The sequence below is a fragment of the Quercus lobata genome, chromosome 4, assembly GCF_001633185.2.
Source record: "Quercus lobata isolate SW786 chromosome 4, ValleyOak3.0 Primary Assembly, whole genome shotgun sequence".
Taxonomy (NCBI): Eukaryota; Viridiplantae; Streptophyta; class Magnoliopsida; order Fagales; family Fagaceae; genus Quercus; species Quercus lobata.
In genome coordinates, this window is record NC_044907.1 from 53,532,739 (window position 1) to 53,549,925 (window position 17,187).

At 31.9% G+C, this 17,187-nt stretch overlaps 1 protein-coding gene across 1 annotated transcript; it reads left to right on the top strand.

The window, feature by feature from the left end:
* The first annotated feature begins 1,277 nt into the window (after nucleotides 1-1,277).
* Nucleotides 1,278-13,819, top strand: LOC115985449 (TMV resistance protein N-like). Its single transcript, XM_031108383.1, has 7 exons — nucleotides 1,278-1,418; nucleotides 1,503-2,051; nucleotides 7,445-8,537; nucleotides 9,547-9,876; nucleotides 10,180-10,881; nucleotides 12,408-12,964; nucleotides 13,685-13,819. Exons 2-6 carry the CDS (start codon nucleotides 1,543-1,545, stop codon nucleotides 12,918-12,920), a joined length of 3,147 nt encoding a protein of 1,048 aa, XP_030964243.1. The 5' UTR covers nucleotides 1,278-1,418; nucleotides 1,503-1,542; the 3' UTR covers nucleotides 12,921-12,964; nucleotides 13,685-13,819.
* The last annotated feature ends 3,368 nt before the right edge of the window (nucleotides 13,820-17,187 follow it).

Consider the following 17,187-nt stretch of genomic DNA (forward strand, 5'->3'; position numbering starts at 1 on the left):
GCTTGATAAACTAAAAAAAAATTAAAACAAAGAGAGAATAGGAAGATACTAAACACGTAAGTGCCTTTTATTATGCTATTGCATGATAAATTCTTTAACAATAACATATAGATAAAAAGAATGATATTTATGGGAAAAAGTGTAGAAAAGAACCCACTTCTAGAACAATCAGGCCAGCATTTTCATATCGGAGAGCAAAGAACATAAGCATTCAAATGCAACATTTTTTAGTCATGACCTTATTAGTTATTACTTATTACTGTTGGTTATGGAGAGGAAAAAAATAATGACAAAATCAAGATGGATCTCAAAAAATAAACAGAAGAAAACGGGGGAAAAATAGAGGATGAAATTGGCCAGTGTGACACAGAATTGACCCATTTCAAAGTAAAACCAAACTCACAACGTAGATTTTGAAGGGAAAAAAGAAAACAAACAACTAAGCTTCTTAAGCCAGATTTAACACGAAGGCACAAAACAAAGTCATAGAATTGACTAATCACTAGGTGAAGGTTAAAAAAATTAAAATTAAAATATCGCCAAAAGTGATCGCTAATCACGTGAAGTAGCTAAAGATTGTAAGTTTCCTATCTATGAATCTTGGTAATAATAAAACAAAAGATCAACTTGATGGAGTTGCAAAGCTTTTTAGTTGCGAATGCTTAAAGAGACTTAATTATATAAAATATAATTAAAAAATAACATAAATATATTGACATCATAAAAAAAATCAAATACATAAAGTTTATAATTTCCTTTCATTAAAATGAATATTCAACTCAACTTTAATTTTTATAGTTGCAAAATTTTTGTTGTGTGCATAGTATTATTTTATTAAAAATAACTTTTTTAAATACTTTAAATTTTATTGTGTCCATAGCATTATTTTAATAAAAATTTAACTCCACTCGAATTTTTTTTTGTGTGTCTTTAACACTATTTTTGTTGTTATTTAACTTATGGTCATTGTAATTGTGTTTTATTTTTTAAATTTATGGTAGACCAAAAAAAAAAAAAAAAAAAAATCAAAAAAATTATATATAAATTCAACGCAATTGGTTTTCTACGATATATATTTCAGTGTACATGTATTCAATAATTTTGTAATCAGTGCTTACGCACGATCACGAAAATTCAATAATTTTATGGTCGGCTTGCTAGGACGTTTCCTTGCTGGCCACTTGCGTACAAGTCTGCTTTAGAATAATAATTGTTAATTTGATCAAGACGGAGGATTTAATGCCTACCCTCTCCCATCCCCTCTTCTCATCTCTCTCTCTCTCTCTCTCTCTCTCTCTCTCACATAGGAACTCTCAAGAGGGTTTCAAGCTTTGTAGTCACTGCTACAATTCCATTTCACAAATATGAAAGTTCTCATTTTCACAAGCATTAGTGGAGCAGGAGGAGTTCTATAAAAGGTTTGAATTCTCTTTTTTGCTTCACCCCGTCAAATAGTTTTATTCTTCTCTAATTTATTTTCTTCATATATTTTATTTCTTCAGTTTTAATTGTACGGAGTTCAAGATTCATCAGTATATTTCAATGGCTTTAATGAGCACTCCAGGAGGCAATTCGGCATTAGCTTCTTCTTTAACACCTCAATGGAAGTACGATGTCTTCCTTAGTTTTAGAGGTGAAGATACTCGTAATGGTTTTACAGACCATTTATACGATGCTTTGCAATGTAAGGGTCTTTTCACTTTTAGGGATGAAGAAAAACTTGATAAAGGAAAATCTATTTCCCTAAATCTCTTGAAAGCAATAGAAGAATCGAGATTTGCTATCATCATTCTCTCAAAAAACTATGCATCTTTCACGTGGTGCTTGGATGAACTTGCACATATTGTTAGATGCACGAAAGAAAAAGGATTGATAATTCTACCGGTATTTTACCATGTAAATCCATCTGATGTACGAAAACAGACCGGAATTTTTGCGCAAACCTTTGATGAATACAAAAAACGTTTCAAGGAAAGCATGGAGAAGTTGGAAACATGGAGAGATGCTTTGAGAGAAGTTGCCAATCTCTCTGGTTGGCATTTACAAGACAGGTAATTTTTGTGACAAATATATTTCTTTTGATATTTAAAGGACAATCTTCTTTCATATATCATAAAGTATATAAATAGCAATTAAAATTTAGCATGACATGCATGACTAAAATATAACAACATATACTTGTTAATTTTTTTTTTTGTATTTTACTAGAAAGTAGAAGTAGTTTGTGACCATTGCTTTTAGGACTTAGGGAAAGCTCCTTTGCAATAATTAAAAAGGATCTTGATTCAAGAACATGATCTTCTATGAATTATAAAATGATTAGGATTGTTATTATATTCCTCATATTTTTTTGCGTAAATTACATTCACCCTTTGTGGTTTGGTCATTTCACAACTTAGTTCACAAAATTTCAATTATTATATTTATACCTCCAAATTTTGGATTAAAATGAAACTATGTTAGGATTCTGTCCAACTCAATAGTGTTTGTATTTTCTGGACAAAATTATCTCTCGATTTCATTTCACTTCTTCCTCTTCCTCCAAAATCTAGTTCGAAAAAGAAAAAGAGAACCAACATTCCATCATCAGCAAAAATTCAATGAATATGCTGTAAAATTAATTGGAGGAGTTTCTAAAACTTTCTAATTTTTACTATGAATCCGCTGTGAAATTAATGGAAACGGCCAAAGGGGCTCTCCATGTTAATTTGGCAGTATAAAAAACGCACAAACCAAAGAAAAAATAGCAACAAACACAAAGTAGAAAATTAAAAGTTGCATATGTGCAACCCAATCAAATCCTTGAGAATTAAGAACGACCTAAATAAAATTCTTAATAATCAAAGGAAACCAAAATTAAAAATTGCATCACACCCAAACCGAAGCCGGTTTTAGACCCAATTGGTGATGAGTCCCAAACCAAACAAAATCAATCCAAAATCAAAATCACAACAAATAATTAAAGAACTGAACCCATAACCATAACTGTGACAACAAACCCAACCCCAAACCTGGATTCAAACCCCAAGGCTAGGCCAAACAAGTTATTGGTCTACTAGAAAACATGAATGAGGTGGACAAGGTCTTCAACTACTTAGATGCCACTGAGGATGACAAAAGATTTACTAGTTTTTATTTTTTATTTTTATTTTTTTAGAGAGTTTCAACTTATGGCGTCCGCTCCTGATGATAGCTCTTTATCATCAGATCAAGACACCAATCAGTTTTTGGTGTAGGCGGGGATTGAACCTCAGATCTCTTATACAACATCAGAGACTTTACCAGTCGAGCTAACTGGAACCCACAAAAGATTTACTAGTTGATTTAACTAGTACTTACAAAACTTAAGAATTTAAAGGCAGTTGAGCTAACTTTGTTTGCTAAATTGTGAATGGCCAAACCAAAGGGTAGATTGTCATTACATTTTTTTTTTTTTCACTTCTTTTGGCAAGATAAATTTACCCACATAGTCTTTTTCCTCTCCCTTGTATAAGTTTCCTCTCCCTTGTGCGTTTGTTTCTCAAAAAATAAAAAATAAAAAAAAGTTTACCCACGGAGTTTTCAGGTCAAAGTCTACCTATAAAAATGGTTGACTAAAAAATTAATTATATGATGAAGAGGTAATCAATTATTAAAGTCACACAATGTTTTAATTTTATGGACAACCATTCAACAATTTCCCTTGCTTGTCCATTTAGAAGATAAGTCAATTGAAGTTCAATTTTGGAGACATTTATAACACTTTTTATAACTCATAACTCAATATGATGCTTTAAAGGTCCAAAATTACCTTCAGCCAAATTATATATTGGATTAAGTTCATAGTGGGCATGTAAATTGTTTTTAGAAAGATTTACCATATGTTTGGATGGAAGGAGTAAAAGGGAGAGTAGAGCGGAAGATAACTACAATGAACTAAATTTTAGTATATTCTAATCACCTTCCCCTCTATTCCACTCTCCTCTCCCTCCATTCAATTTTGGCTCAATCATTGTTTTGAGTTCCATAGAATCCTTAAAGGCTAAAAGTGCATTTTAACCATCTTATTGACAAATCAAATTTTTACATAATTTTGAAGAAATAGAGCTTGTAGATTTTTATAATTGATATTAGTCCACCAAAATAGAAATTCAAAAACGATGCTTAAACAAAAAAAAAAAATATATATATATATATATATATATTTTGAAGCCTTTTTTTTTTTTCAATGATAAATCATGTATATTAATTTGGGCCTCAACTCAAGAGGTAAAAGGTTTTATATATTTTGTGGCAGCAGAGGAATGGATTCAACAAAAATGAAAATGTTGTACACTAGTTACTATGCGCTCACACAATTAATTTTTAGAGATGGGATGTAAGGCCAACCTTTAAGTACTCGTTCCAATAAAAAGTGATGTTCAGAGATGTATGTATAGTATTCAAATGAGAATAGCTTTGAAAAAGCAAAGTATTAATCCTCGGGTTTGGTCCGAGGAGGTTGTTACAGTTTGATGTTCTCTCTCTTTCTTAGACCTCTCCTTTTATCCGGATGCTTCTTAGCTTTATATATCTTAGCAAAGATGCACCTAGATCTTACACTTGGCGGGTCATGATCATACTTCCCTGATACTTGTCCCATCAGACCTTGCTAGAAGGTTTTTACATCAAAGTATTAGCTGTGAAAACACTATTCAAAGTCATTTCTCCATTAATGCAGCCAGCTAAGTGGTTGCAGGGTATTTAATGCGGAGGAGATGGCCACTCTATCCTTCCTTTTTCTTTTATTCCATGCTTAACTCCAAATTACCCTTGTCTCCTCTCGGACTTAAACATGCTCCTTTTGACTCTGTCCTTCGACCTTTCGAGGTTAGGCACATGTCCTCGGCATTTTCGCCAATTATGGTTGTTCAGTCTAAGTACAAATTACATGGCTAACTTCCGTGGATAACCCAACTACAGTGTCCGAGGTTTACTCCCATATGAGCTTTATCAACCCTCTGGATCCTCGTTCACCCCCCCACCCCCCCCATATATATATGCTAAATAGTTGGTAAAGGCTTATATTTGTGTTGGCACAAAGGCTTAACTTTTATAATTGTATTTAGCGTGTTCAACTTAAATATTTCAACAAAGTTTCTCTCAACAATCAAGCACAAAATGAAACTCACTTAAAAAAAAAAAAAAATCATTTTTTGTCAATCAAGGAATTGGTTGATGGCACTTGCTCTTCGATCCTGGAATCTTTGCGGCTACTAGCATTCCCTGCTTTTCTCCCTCTTTTGTTGCTTTTAATTATGTATGTATTTTTTTAAAAATCATTCTATAATGGGGAACATGTCATGGCAAGAACGACAATTGTAAGTAGACAGTGGGCTAATCTCACATTGGAAAATGAGTGTGAGTTAAAGATGTTTAAAGCTTGTGCTATGTATCCAAGAGTTAGGCCCTTTGGGATATACACCACTGTAAGTTTCTTTAAAAAACCTTCTTTCCTCTCTTTGTGTGTGTATTTGTTAAAAAAAAAAGAAAAAAAAAGTTAATGTCCCACAATATACGTGGATGTTTGGTAATTTCATTTGAAATTTCTTAAGACTCATGTATAATACTTATTTTATTATATCGTATTTATGATGTTTCTCATATTATTACTGAATGCTTTGATGCTTAATTTTCTTAATTTATATTTTATAATTTTTCTTTATCCTAGAAGTAGTTTCCGACTATTGACTGAGTTTTTTTTTTGCTAATCTATATATATGAGATTGGAATTTTATAGTTATTAGAAATTTCTAGGAGTCTATACCATATTATAAATTTTACATTTAAAATAATAAAATAACAACTAGATAAAAAGTAGAGTTTAGTTCTAAAACCAAACACTTCTTCAACCCCTTCATTCTCAACACCAAATCCTAAGACCCCAATCTCAAAAACTTTTTTCGTAATCTAAATGAAACAAAATTATTTGTGTACCAACAGAAGGAGAACGTAAGCAAACAAAGAAAAATTGGCTGGAAATACTTTCATTTATCTACATTTAATTGCCTCTAATAGGGCCTTTATATCCTTTACCTTTAAAAAAACAAACAACAAACAAAATGCTAAAATTCAAGAAAAGTATAAGCTAAAATTGGGAGAACTGATCTTGTATTATTAATTTTATACATGAGCTTTATCTTTATATAGAGAAGTAGAGCACAATAATTAACTTACCATCGTATATCAAAACCATAACAACAAATTAAATAATTTGAAAGTAATCCTTACAAACTGCAACAACTATTTGCTCCAAAAAAAAAAAAAAAAAAAAAACTGCAACAACTATAATTAACAACACTAAGAAAAGTAATAGAAAAAGATATAGGTGGATAAGTATTATACGTGAAATATACATGGGAAAGAACATAAAAATTATGCAAAGAACTACTTAATTGTAGCTTTGATGGTGAGAACTAACAATATGATTGTAGTTTTTACACCGTTTGCACATTATTCTTGAATAGCTGCAACTAAACTTGAGGTTGCAACTAAAGTTGAGATAATCTTGATTCACAACAAAGAAAACTCAAAAATAATCATCGTTTTTTTACTTTGTTAGTCAAGGCTCATACCAATACCACACTAATAGTAGTCACAAAGAAACCAATAACTTATGAAGGCTAAAATAGAATAAAAAACCACCTAACCTATGGCATGAAGATAAAAGGCTATGGATAGATGTATATAAAGTAGAACAAGTGCGTGAGTTGAAAATGGTGAGTAGAAATACGAAAAGTTTTGTGCTTTGTGAGAGAGTGGAAAGTCTTGAAACATTGAACCCAAGAAAATAAAGAGATCTTATCTTTTAAATTTTAATTAGTCTTTATTTCTAATGTGGCACTTGAGAAATATCCTAATACATTGAAACTAAGAAAATAAAGAGTTTTATCTTTTAAATTTTAATTAGTTTTTATCTCTAATATGGCACTTGAGTAAAGAATTTATGTCAAAAAATTCCTTGTCAAATAAAGCGTCACATGGCAGAACCTTATGCTAGCAGAGACCTTATGTGGGAGAGCATGAGGTTCTGCTAGTATGAGATCTCTGCTTTATATATACATATTGATTGATTGATTGATTAACAAAATTTGATGGATCTATTTCAACAAAATATAACAAAAACTATAGCCCTAAATATCTCTATTTGAAATATGTAATTGATATAATATACCTTTCATATATGGGATGTTATATCAATATAGCTTGAGTAAAAAAATTCAGGTGTTTGCCAAAAACTTTGTAATTTAATTGGTTGGCACTTTCTAGTGTGTGGATGACATCTAGGGTTGGAATTCCCCTTTCTCGTTGTAACTATCAAACTTTAAAAAAAAAGGAGTATTTTTGCCTAATATTTGTCTTCTTCCCATGGGTATTTATTACTGATTTGGACCATCACGTAATTATTGTTTTATCTTTTCTGTAGGCATGAGTCAGAATTTATCCAAAATATTGTACAAGTGATATTACATAAATCGAGCTCTAGTTTCTCAAGCTTTACCAACGACTTGGTAGGAATAGATTTTTCAGTGGAAGAATTCATCACTTCAAATTTAGATCTTGGGAATAATGTTCGCATGACAGGGATTTGTGGTATGGGGGGGCTGGGAAAGAAAACTCTTGCTAGAGTTGTTTATGATAAGTTTGGTAATAGTTTTGAAGGTTCAAGTTTTATTGCAAATGTTAGAGAAGATTCTGAAAAACATGGGTTGTGTCGATTACAACAACAACTTCTTGCAGACATTTTAGAGGAAATAAATATAGATATAAGGAATGTATATCAAGGAGTTGACATGATCAAGAAAAGGCTACGTCATAAAAAAATCCTACTTGTTCTAGATGATGTCAACCAACTTGACCAATTAGAAAAATTGTCTGGAGAGTGTGGCTGGTTTGGATTGGGGAGTTGGATCATCATAACAACTAGAGATGAACATTTGTTGGTCCAACATGGAGTGCATAAAATATATAAGCTTGATGCATTAAATAGTGATGTTGCTCTAAAACTTTTTTGTTTGAAAGCCTTCAAAAAAGAGCAACCCAAAGAAAGATATATGCAACTCTCTCAAGAATTTGTATACTATGCTAATGGTCTTCCATTAGCTCTTGTTACTTTGGGTTCCTTTTTGTTTGGAAGAACAATGGATGAATGGGAAAGTGCATTGGCAAGTGTAAAAAAAAATCCTAAAAGAGAAATATTTGATACGCTTAAAGTCAGCTATGATGGACTAGAGGAAATGTGGAAGGAAATATTCTTGGATATTGCATGTTTCTTTATAGGGAAGGCAAAAGATCGAGTAGTAGAGATATTAGAAAATTGTGGTCTTGATGCAAGAATTGGTATGAGTGTTCTCATGCATAAATCTCTCATAACCATAGAAAACAATAAATTATGTATGCATGATTTACTACAAGAAATGGGTAAAGAAATTGTCCGTCAAGAATCACGTGGAGAGCCTGGAAAGCGCAGCAGATTGTGGCTTCTTAAGGATTTGTTTCATGTATTGACTAAAAATGCGGTAAGAATAGTGGCAAAGATAAAATTTTATTTTATTTTATTTTGAGGTAAAGTTAGAATTTTATTTTAGTCAGCAAGATTGATTTGGTACAATATCATACTTTCCGTCAATAAATTAGTTTTCAAAAAAAAAAAAAAAAAAATCCAATAGATAAGTGGTTACCTAAGTACTTAATTAATGGAATATAGAGTACCAAATTTCATTTAACATGCTAATATATTGTCGCTGGAACATTTCTTATATTTTTAAAACACAATGTAATTGTGTCATTATTCATAAATTTGAAGTCATCTTTCTTGATTTAATCAGCCAATCATTCATCTCTTGATTACTACCCAAAACAAAAGGCTACATTTTTTTTTTAATTGAAACTTCGTTCATTTGCTCTTTTTTTTTTTTTTAATCACTTTAAAATAATTTTGTACTTTTTTTTCCTTGTTAGGGTCTCTCTCTCTCTCTCTCTCTCTCTCTCTCTCTCTCTCTCTCTCTCTCTCTCTCTCTCTCTCTCTCTCTCTCTCTCTCTGTGAAGAGAAACTTGAAAACTTTATTAAGAAGATACGGCTATATCAGCTTGAAGCATGTAATAAAAAATGGATAGAATACCCTCCATCCGAACAGCACAATCGAAGACATTAAGAGAATGCCTAGTTAGACTATTGGCAAGCAATGTTTTGAAAATCTTGTGTACCAAGCAATACTCTTTTACACTTGAAAACAACAATACTAGGGATACACCCATTTTTCTATCAAATTTCACGACATTTTTACTTGTTTGACTATGAGTGATTGATTAAAAGTAATAGGTTCATGTACTCAGTAGAAAATGTCTATCACTTGTGTCACACAAATCAGCAAGTTGTAAAATTTGATGTATGCCTAATTCAGTATCTTGAAAATTGATGGTGTAGATATTTTCATCTCCTTAAGCACAGTACAAACTTGAGTAATTCTAGTATTCTTATCTTTTGTTTTGCAAATAATTTACTGATTGTATGCCTTTTATTCTTAGGCAACAAAAGCAATTCAAGCCATAGTCATAAACCGTTACCAATGGGACAGAGGAGATTGGACCTTTGAAGCCCCCTTTTATGAATGGGAAGTACCACATTGGAACTTTGAAGTCATTCCTGAAGCTTTTTCAAAGATGGGTAATCTTAGATTGCTTATAGTTGACAATATGTCAATATTGGATGGCCTCAATCATCTTCCGAATGACCTAAGATTTCTTGACTGGTTTGGTTATTCTTCAAAAGTTTTGCCGTCCAGTTTCCAACCAAAAGAGCTTGTTGAACTTAATTTACAATTTAGCGAAATTAAATATCTTTGGGAAGGAGTGAAGGTAATTTTGTTCTTTTACTGTCCTTTTATTATTTTTTCGTAAGTAGTGCAATAGAGATAATGATTTTCACAACAATTAAGTTGACAAGTTTTTAGTAGTTTATATATGTGTTTACTATTGACATCACTATTTTACTTACCAATAACAACTTCTCACTTGGCAGTAGTGAAATTTTGTATGTCTCAAGACTTACTGTTTTTAGTGAGGAATGGCTTCAATAATTTTCCTTAATTTAAAAATTTATTTATCTTATGAAAGTAAATTATATGCTTAATACTTTTTTTTTTCTTTGGGTTTGAACAGTATTTAGACAAGTTAAAATACATGGATCTTAGTTATTCAGCGAGGCTTGTTCATACACCTGACTTCAATGGGTTTCCAAGACTAGAGAGACTAATTCTTAGTTGTTGCACTAATTTGGTTGACATCCACCCATCTATTGGACAACTCAAGAGGCTTGTTGTCTTAGATCTGGAACACTGTGAATCTCTTACCAATCTTCCCAGCATATCTACTGAAATGGAGTCCCTTCAAATTCTTAATCTTTTTGGGTGTTACCAACTCAGGGAAATTCCAGAATTTAATGGAATTTTGAAAAGCCTATCAGAACTTTATTTGGGTGGGACTAGTATCAAAACACTACCCTCATCAATCGATTGTTTGACTGCCCTTACTTTATTAAATCTAAAAGACAGCGATCTCAATTGTCTTCCAAGTAATATGAATGGTTTGGTCTCTCTTGAAAAACTCGTCCTCACGGGATGCTTCCGTCTTTTCGACCTGCCAGAGAGCATTTGGAAAATAGAGTGTTTGAAGGAACTTGACTTGATTGGAACTTCCATTTGGAAACTTCCCTCAGCCAATGATGTCTGGAATGATCGATTAAAAGAACAGTTTGTGCGGAATATACGCCCAATGTGTAGGAAGATGCCTGGACCGCCAAGACCTTCTTATGACGAGCTCAGCCGTAGAGCAGCATTTACAATATTGAACCGTTACCGACAGGTACTCAGTTTTCCCTCTCTTTCAAATGATTCAAGTACTAAAATTTAAGGCTTGTTCATGTAATTATATTTCAAATACAAATAGATCTCGAGTTCATTGCCAAATAATATTATATGTTCAAACTTGAATTATTTTCTTGTTAAATTAGTTTGAACTTAATCACAAATTACTTGATTAATTTTTTTTTTTCTTATATATAATAAAGTCATGACTAAAATATTTTAGTCCTTTAAAAATTGGATAGTGTTAATGGGCATAAGAGACTATTTTATGTCACATCATTATACTTTATGTCAGATTTTTTACTAATTTTATAGGTTGTAGAGTTAATAAAATTAACTTCATTAGTTTCACTTGGTATTTCAGTTATATTTTCAGTCATTTTATTAATTTATACCAATTTTTTCTTAAAAATATATGAATTTTTACTACAAGTAAGCAGGGGCGGCCCAACATAATTTGGGGCCTAAGGCGAAAAATTTATGCAGGACCTTTAATTTGTAAATATGAATTAAACAAAATTATTTAATCCTAATCAAATTAAGGTTACTTTGATATATAAATAATACCAACTAGACTAATGTTAATTTCATATAGAGAATTGAATATCATAGTTGAATTATAAATATTAATAAAAAGAAATAAAAATATATTGTGATTGAAAAAGATACTTTATTTTGGATATAAGATGATGCATAGTTAAATAAAGTTGTAATCTAATTTTTAATTTTATATTTTGATTTTAAGAGAGAGAGAGATTGATATTATTTGGTGTAGGATATTAGTTTACAAAAATCAAAGTCTCAAACTATTAGGGGAGATTAATCTATAATTGATGATTTAACACATTTGCAACATCTTTTTGAAATATTTTAGGGTTTCAATTGAGTTAAGGTTCTATTGGTTTTGTACTTTGAGAGTCTTAACAGAAATGAAAAAGAAAAATATGCTAATTAAAAGTACTATAAAATGTTCAAAATATAATGTGATATTGTTTCTCATTGATGAACTTCATCAATTTAATTAATGAATGTTTATATCACGTTTTTTGTGATTAATAACATGGCAATTTGTAAGCCAATAGTAAAATTTGTACATCACTAATAAATAAAAATGTACAACTTTTAGAAAATATATATATAATTTTATAAATTTGGACCTTTAACTATAAAAAGTGGGGCATTTTTTTCTAAGGAAAATTTTGTTTTTTGGTGGGGCCTTAGGCCTAGGCCTAACTTGCCTAGGCCTTGAGCCGGCCCTGCAAGTAAGTAGTTAATATTATCATTTGATATCATATGAACTTATTTAATAATTTATATAATCCAATCTCAAGTACACATTGGTATGTTTGAGCTTGAGTTGTTCAATAGTTAAGTCTAAAATAAGATTTGAGCTTGACTTGACCGTAACAAACATTTTTCCGAACCCATTTCAAGCGGTTCTTAAACAACTCGCTTTATTTACTGTCCTACTCAAATTGTTAAAATGGTGTATCTTTTTTATTTTCATTTTGTTTTTGGGTACAGGGACTCCTTCGTAGAAAAACTGAATTTCAGACAATTATTCCCGGATATGGAATTCCGGGGTGGATGACTTATACATTTGAGGGGGATTCAATAAGGATAGCGCTGCCTCCAAATTGGTGTAATAGTAAATGGATGGGATTCATTCTCTCTGCTCCTATCGCTGTAATTGAGGAAAGATTTGGTCTTGGAGTTCGTGTGAAAGCCCTTGGTGACATACCTCACAGTCAATATGCCTCTAAAACTTTCTTCAGAATAACAGCGTCGCCGCTGATCGGCTACTACAATTGTCTAATGTATTTGTGTCGTGATGATTGGTTTGCTGCTGTTCCAAATGCTGACCAATGCAGTCTGATTGAGGTTGTATTTGAGAACTATGGCTCAAGAAGGAAAGTGATGCATTGTGGGGTTGGTTTGGTATACGAGCAAGATGTGGAAGAGTTTAACCAAACAATTGCACAAACTGGGGAGTCACCAAGTCACTACGGGTTGAATGGTGTCGAGATCCTTGAGTAGCTGTAACGACACTGAGCCTAAATGCATTTAAGAGCTTTTCTGTGGTAATGATCATCTCAAAAATCCTTCTTGTTACATGTCTAATCATTTTTATTTATTTATTATTTATTTTCCTTTCTAGCTGTTCAGCTGGTTTTGTGGCTAGCAAATAAGTCCACTTATTTTTCTGTTTATGCATAACCAGTCCCAATCATTTTATACTTCCTGTGTCCCTGAAAATTAACCTTAGATTCCCTGCATGAGCTCACTGCCAATTGTCTAAGCCTCTACATTATCATCATTGTTATAATTACGGTTACATGATTAAAGTCACTATTTCCTAATAGCTTAACTTTTGCGAGAATTATTAATTTATCAGTCATCAATTACCACAAGCTTAATAACTGGTAAAACCTTATTAGGCAAGTTGCGAATATGATCTAGAAAAGAAATACATTCTCAAGCTTCACTGCTCTAAGGATTTTTCTAAGTTAGATGCATGGTTCAGTCCTAGTTTGGCATCCTATATGTAAGTGTCTGAGTTTTTTGCTATTTTTATATCCACCTTGTGCGGGCTAATGCAAGAAAATTTTGCCAAATAATTTTTTACACATTAAAACTACGAACTGCATGGCAACTCCTCCTCTAGCATGTTTTTATATACTTCAAAGCCATGACTTCTAGAACAGGCATGAACAAACTCCAATTACACTGATTATTAATGAGTGAACTTTTTATTTTTCTTTTATAGTACCATACTAAGTCAAGTTTTCACATCTATGCAGGTTATGACAATTGACATGTCTGCAGAAGATGACACTCATGCATAATTTGTTTATACTTTGACTGGTTACTAAACAGGGAAGATTTCCATAGGGTGAATTTCAAATCAGGCTACTGCTATTTGAAGTTCATAAGCATTTCTGTCAGTCTGACTATGTATTGGATTTTTCTTTTCTTAAGAAAAAATTCTGGTATGTTGTATTGAATTCATATTTGGTTTCAGTTATCATAATTTGAAAATGTAATTGAGTGACAAATCCTTCCATCTTGTTTCATAATGACAGTATAGCCAAGATCTTTTCTTTTATTTCATATACAAGTTCACTCGAAGTAATCTTCTTTCTGAGACTTGTCTAGTTGATAGTTATGGTCTAGCCATTATTTTGTAAATACACAACAACAACAAAGCCTTAGTCCCAAAAATTTGGAGTTGGCTATGAATCCTTAACAGATTAGATTGGATTGGCCACATGAATTCTTTTCTTCCATTTTATTCTATTTGAAGTCATGCTCTTTGTTACTTTCCTAATTGACATGTCTTTTTTTATTACTTCTACTAATGTTATTTTTGGCCTTCCTCTGCCTGTTTTCATTCCCTCAACTGGATCAACTCACTCTTACTTACCAAATCATTACTCGCTCTCCTCTAAACATGACCAAACCATCTCAAGCGAAGCCTCATCTTTTTATCAATAAGGACTACCAATATATTGAATCAAATCCTATCTTTCCGTGTATTCCCGCTTATCCATCTTAACATTCTCATATCCTCATTGTGAATATCTTTCTTCAAAATAAATCAGCATATCAGGCCAATGTAGAAGTCATGATTCATCCTTCATACCACTAAAGGAATCGGCTGAAAACATACAGTAAACTATGTCAATCTTGGAGCATATTATCTAATGGGAGTCCAGTAGGTGGCTGTTTTGGCCTTTTTTGTATTCTTTAAGTCCTTTGGATTGGATTTAAAGACAAGGCCTAGCGTACAGGCATTTTTGCTTACTCATGGAACAAGTTTTAGAAATTCGCAAAAGAGGATTATTCATACAAAAAAAAATCTTCCTTTCTATATAGCTGTCCTCTCTCTCTTTCCCTGCAATTTATTGATGTTCAACTTGATCATAAAGCTTGAATATTCTGAACCTTCTAACTATTTCAGATTATGCTAACTGGTGTCAAATCTATTAGGGCCCGTTTAGTACGTGTGTTTAAACAACAGTTTTCAATTTTTTTGAAAATACGTGTGGGTGAAAAAGTGTGTAAAAATACGTGTAATGTTATTTAAAAACTGAAAATATATGTTTGAACTCATGTACCAAACAGAGAGAATTTTGTTTTTGTTTTGAAAGAGAAAAAAAGAAAAAAAAGGAAAAAAAAAAAAGATCCTATACTTTTTGGTCTATCTTTTTATCAACATTATGCCACAATGTAAATGATGGTATTATTAAAAAATCCTGTGAGTATTGGTCCCTTTCCCAGTGACTTGTAATGAATGATATGTACACTAGTCACTAGATATCTAAAATGATTGTGAACTGCAGCAGTTCAAGTATATTACAAAATATAGCCATATCATTTAAGTAGGTATCAATGCGCCTTTCAATATTAGATGAAGTTAAACATGAATCATGATGGATTGGAACAAAATGTAGAATCCACTGATTTGGTAGAGATTCTCAGTTATACAAGACAATCACTCAGTTATCACTTATCAATACTCTGAAAAAAACTTTGACTAGCCCATACAAACAGTTTCTAATTACCAAAAGAAACAGTATACACATCATTATGAATTTTAGTTGCCAGTTGTGAAACAACTGAAGTTCTCCATGCTTGCAAACATGGCTTCATCTGTAGCACTAGAGATAGCATGAGAATTCATATAAAATGAATTAATATTATGATACAGCAGCTGTGTGACACAATCCATCCCCACATACACTGGCTTCTTTCAATTTGCCTCGGTAGTTGTGTGGAAAAAAAGGGGTGCTGCTGTCAGAAATTTTCAACAGAAAATTGATGCAGCAAATGGCAGGTATGTTGCTTGGAAAACATGGGATTTGATTTGCCAGCCTAAGAAAAATGGGGGACTGGCTATTAAAGATTTATGGAAGAAAAAATTAAGATTATGCTTTTGAGAATCGTCAGTGGAAGTACTGCCAATACAGAATAAGGAGGAGGTTATGGAGTTAAGAGGATGTACATTGTTTACATAGTATGTATGAAGAAACAAGCTTGCAGCTTTTTAAGAAATGTGATTTTGCTAGAACTGCAGGGTTTTTCTCTAACTGGGGTTTTCAAATGGGTGAAATCAATGTGACCTCAAGTACTGATTTGGTGAAATTCAAAGTTGCTCCTCCTGCTGAAAAACTAAGTGGCAGAGTGACTGTAAGAGGAATTCTCACTATTTGCAACTCCCTAAGGATTCTTGACCATATTTAGACATTAAGGAATCTTTCTTGGTCTAAACTATTGGATCTATCTATTCTGGAACTCCCTACCAAGATGCTGCAGTACATTTGAGAATTTGTCTCAGTCAATAGAAGAACAAAAGCAAGCACTTATACAATTTATGCCCTAAAATCCAATTTATTGGCATGTCATAAATAATTAAATTGTTTAATTATATGAGACTATTTGTAAATGAACTAATGAGACATTATTATAGTCCTTGAGATGCATTGTATGTAATTTAGTCACAGAAGATATTAATCACAAGTTCCTTGTAAACTCAATACATAGTTCATAGTCGGTGATGAAATTGAGCGTTTCATCTGTGAAGATTATAACACATCAACTAAGATGATTTGTCTTGATCATGGAAGTAGAAATTTCTAGTTGATGTGTTGATATATCTTAAGTGTTAAGACATATTGAACTGGACCACTGTGAGATTAACTAATCAATCAACAACTGTCATCTGTATGATTAATCTCACGACTTTTAATTTCATAGATTTTCAATCTTGAGAGGATAGTTAACCCGATTATGAAATGTAGGTTACTTTAATATATCAGGAGTGAGATCTAATATTAATGGTCAAAACCTTAGTATACTGGGTAACCACACGTAGTGTTGAGGGAATACATATTTTCAAGATAGAATCCATAATCTCTTTTTATAGAGACATGAAATATTTCCTTGAGATAAGTTTAATGGAAATTGGTTATTCAGGACGTCCACTTTAGTAAGGAGTTACTAAAGTTAATATTTATTGAAATTGGATTTCAATAAATATGAATAACTAAAAGATTAAACCAGGTACTCAAGTGTGCAATTCCAAAGGGGAAAAAAGTAGAGAATTTAAAAAAAGAAAAGAAAAGAAGAAGAAGGACTATTGTGTTAATGCTGTCATAATCTAATGTTATATCTAATCCAACATGTGAAAAATGAATAGTTAAATAAATAATTTCTAGCACAAAATTGAGTTTATTTTCTTAAAAATCTCAAAGAATACATTAATATGATAAGAAAGATGAAGAACAATATAAAATATTCGTAA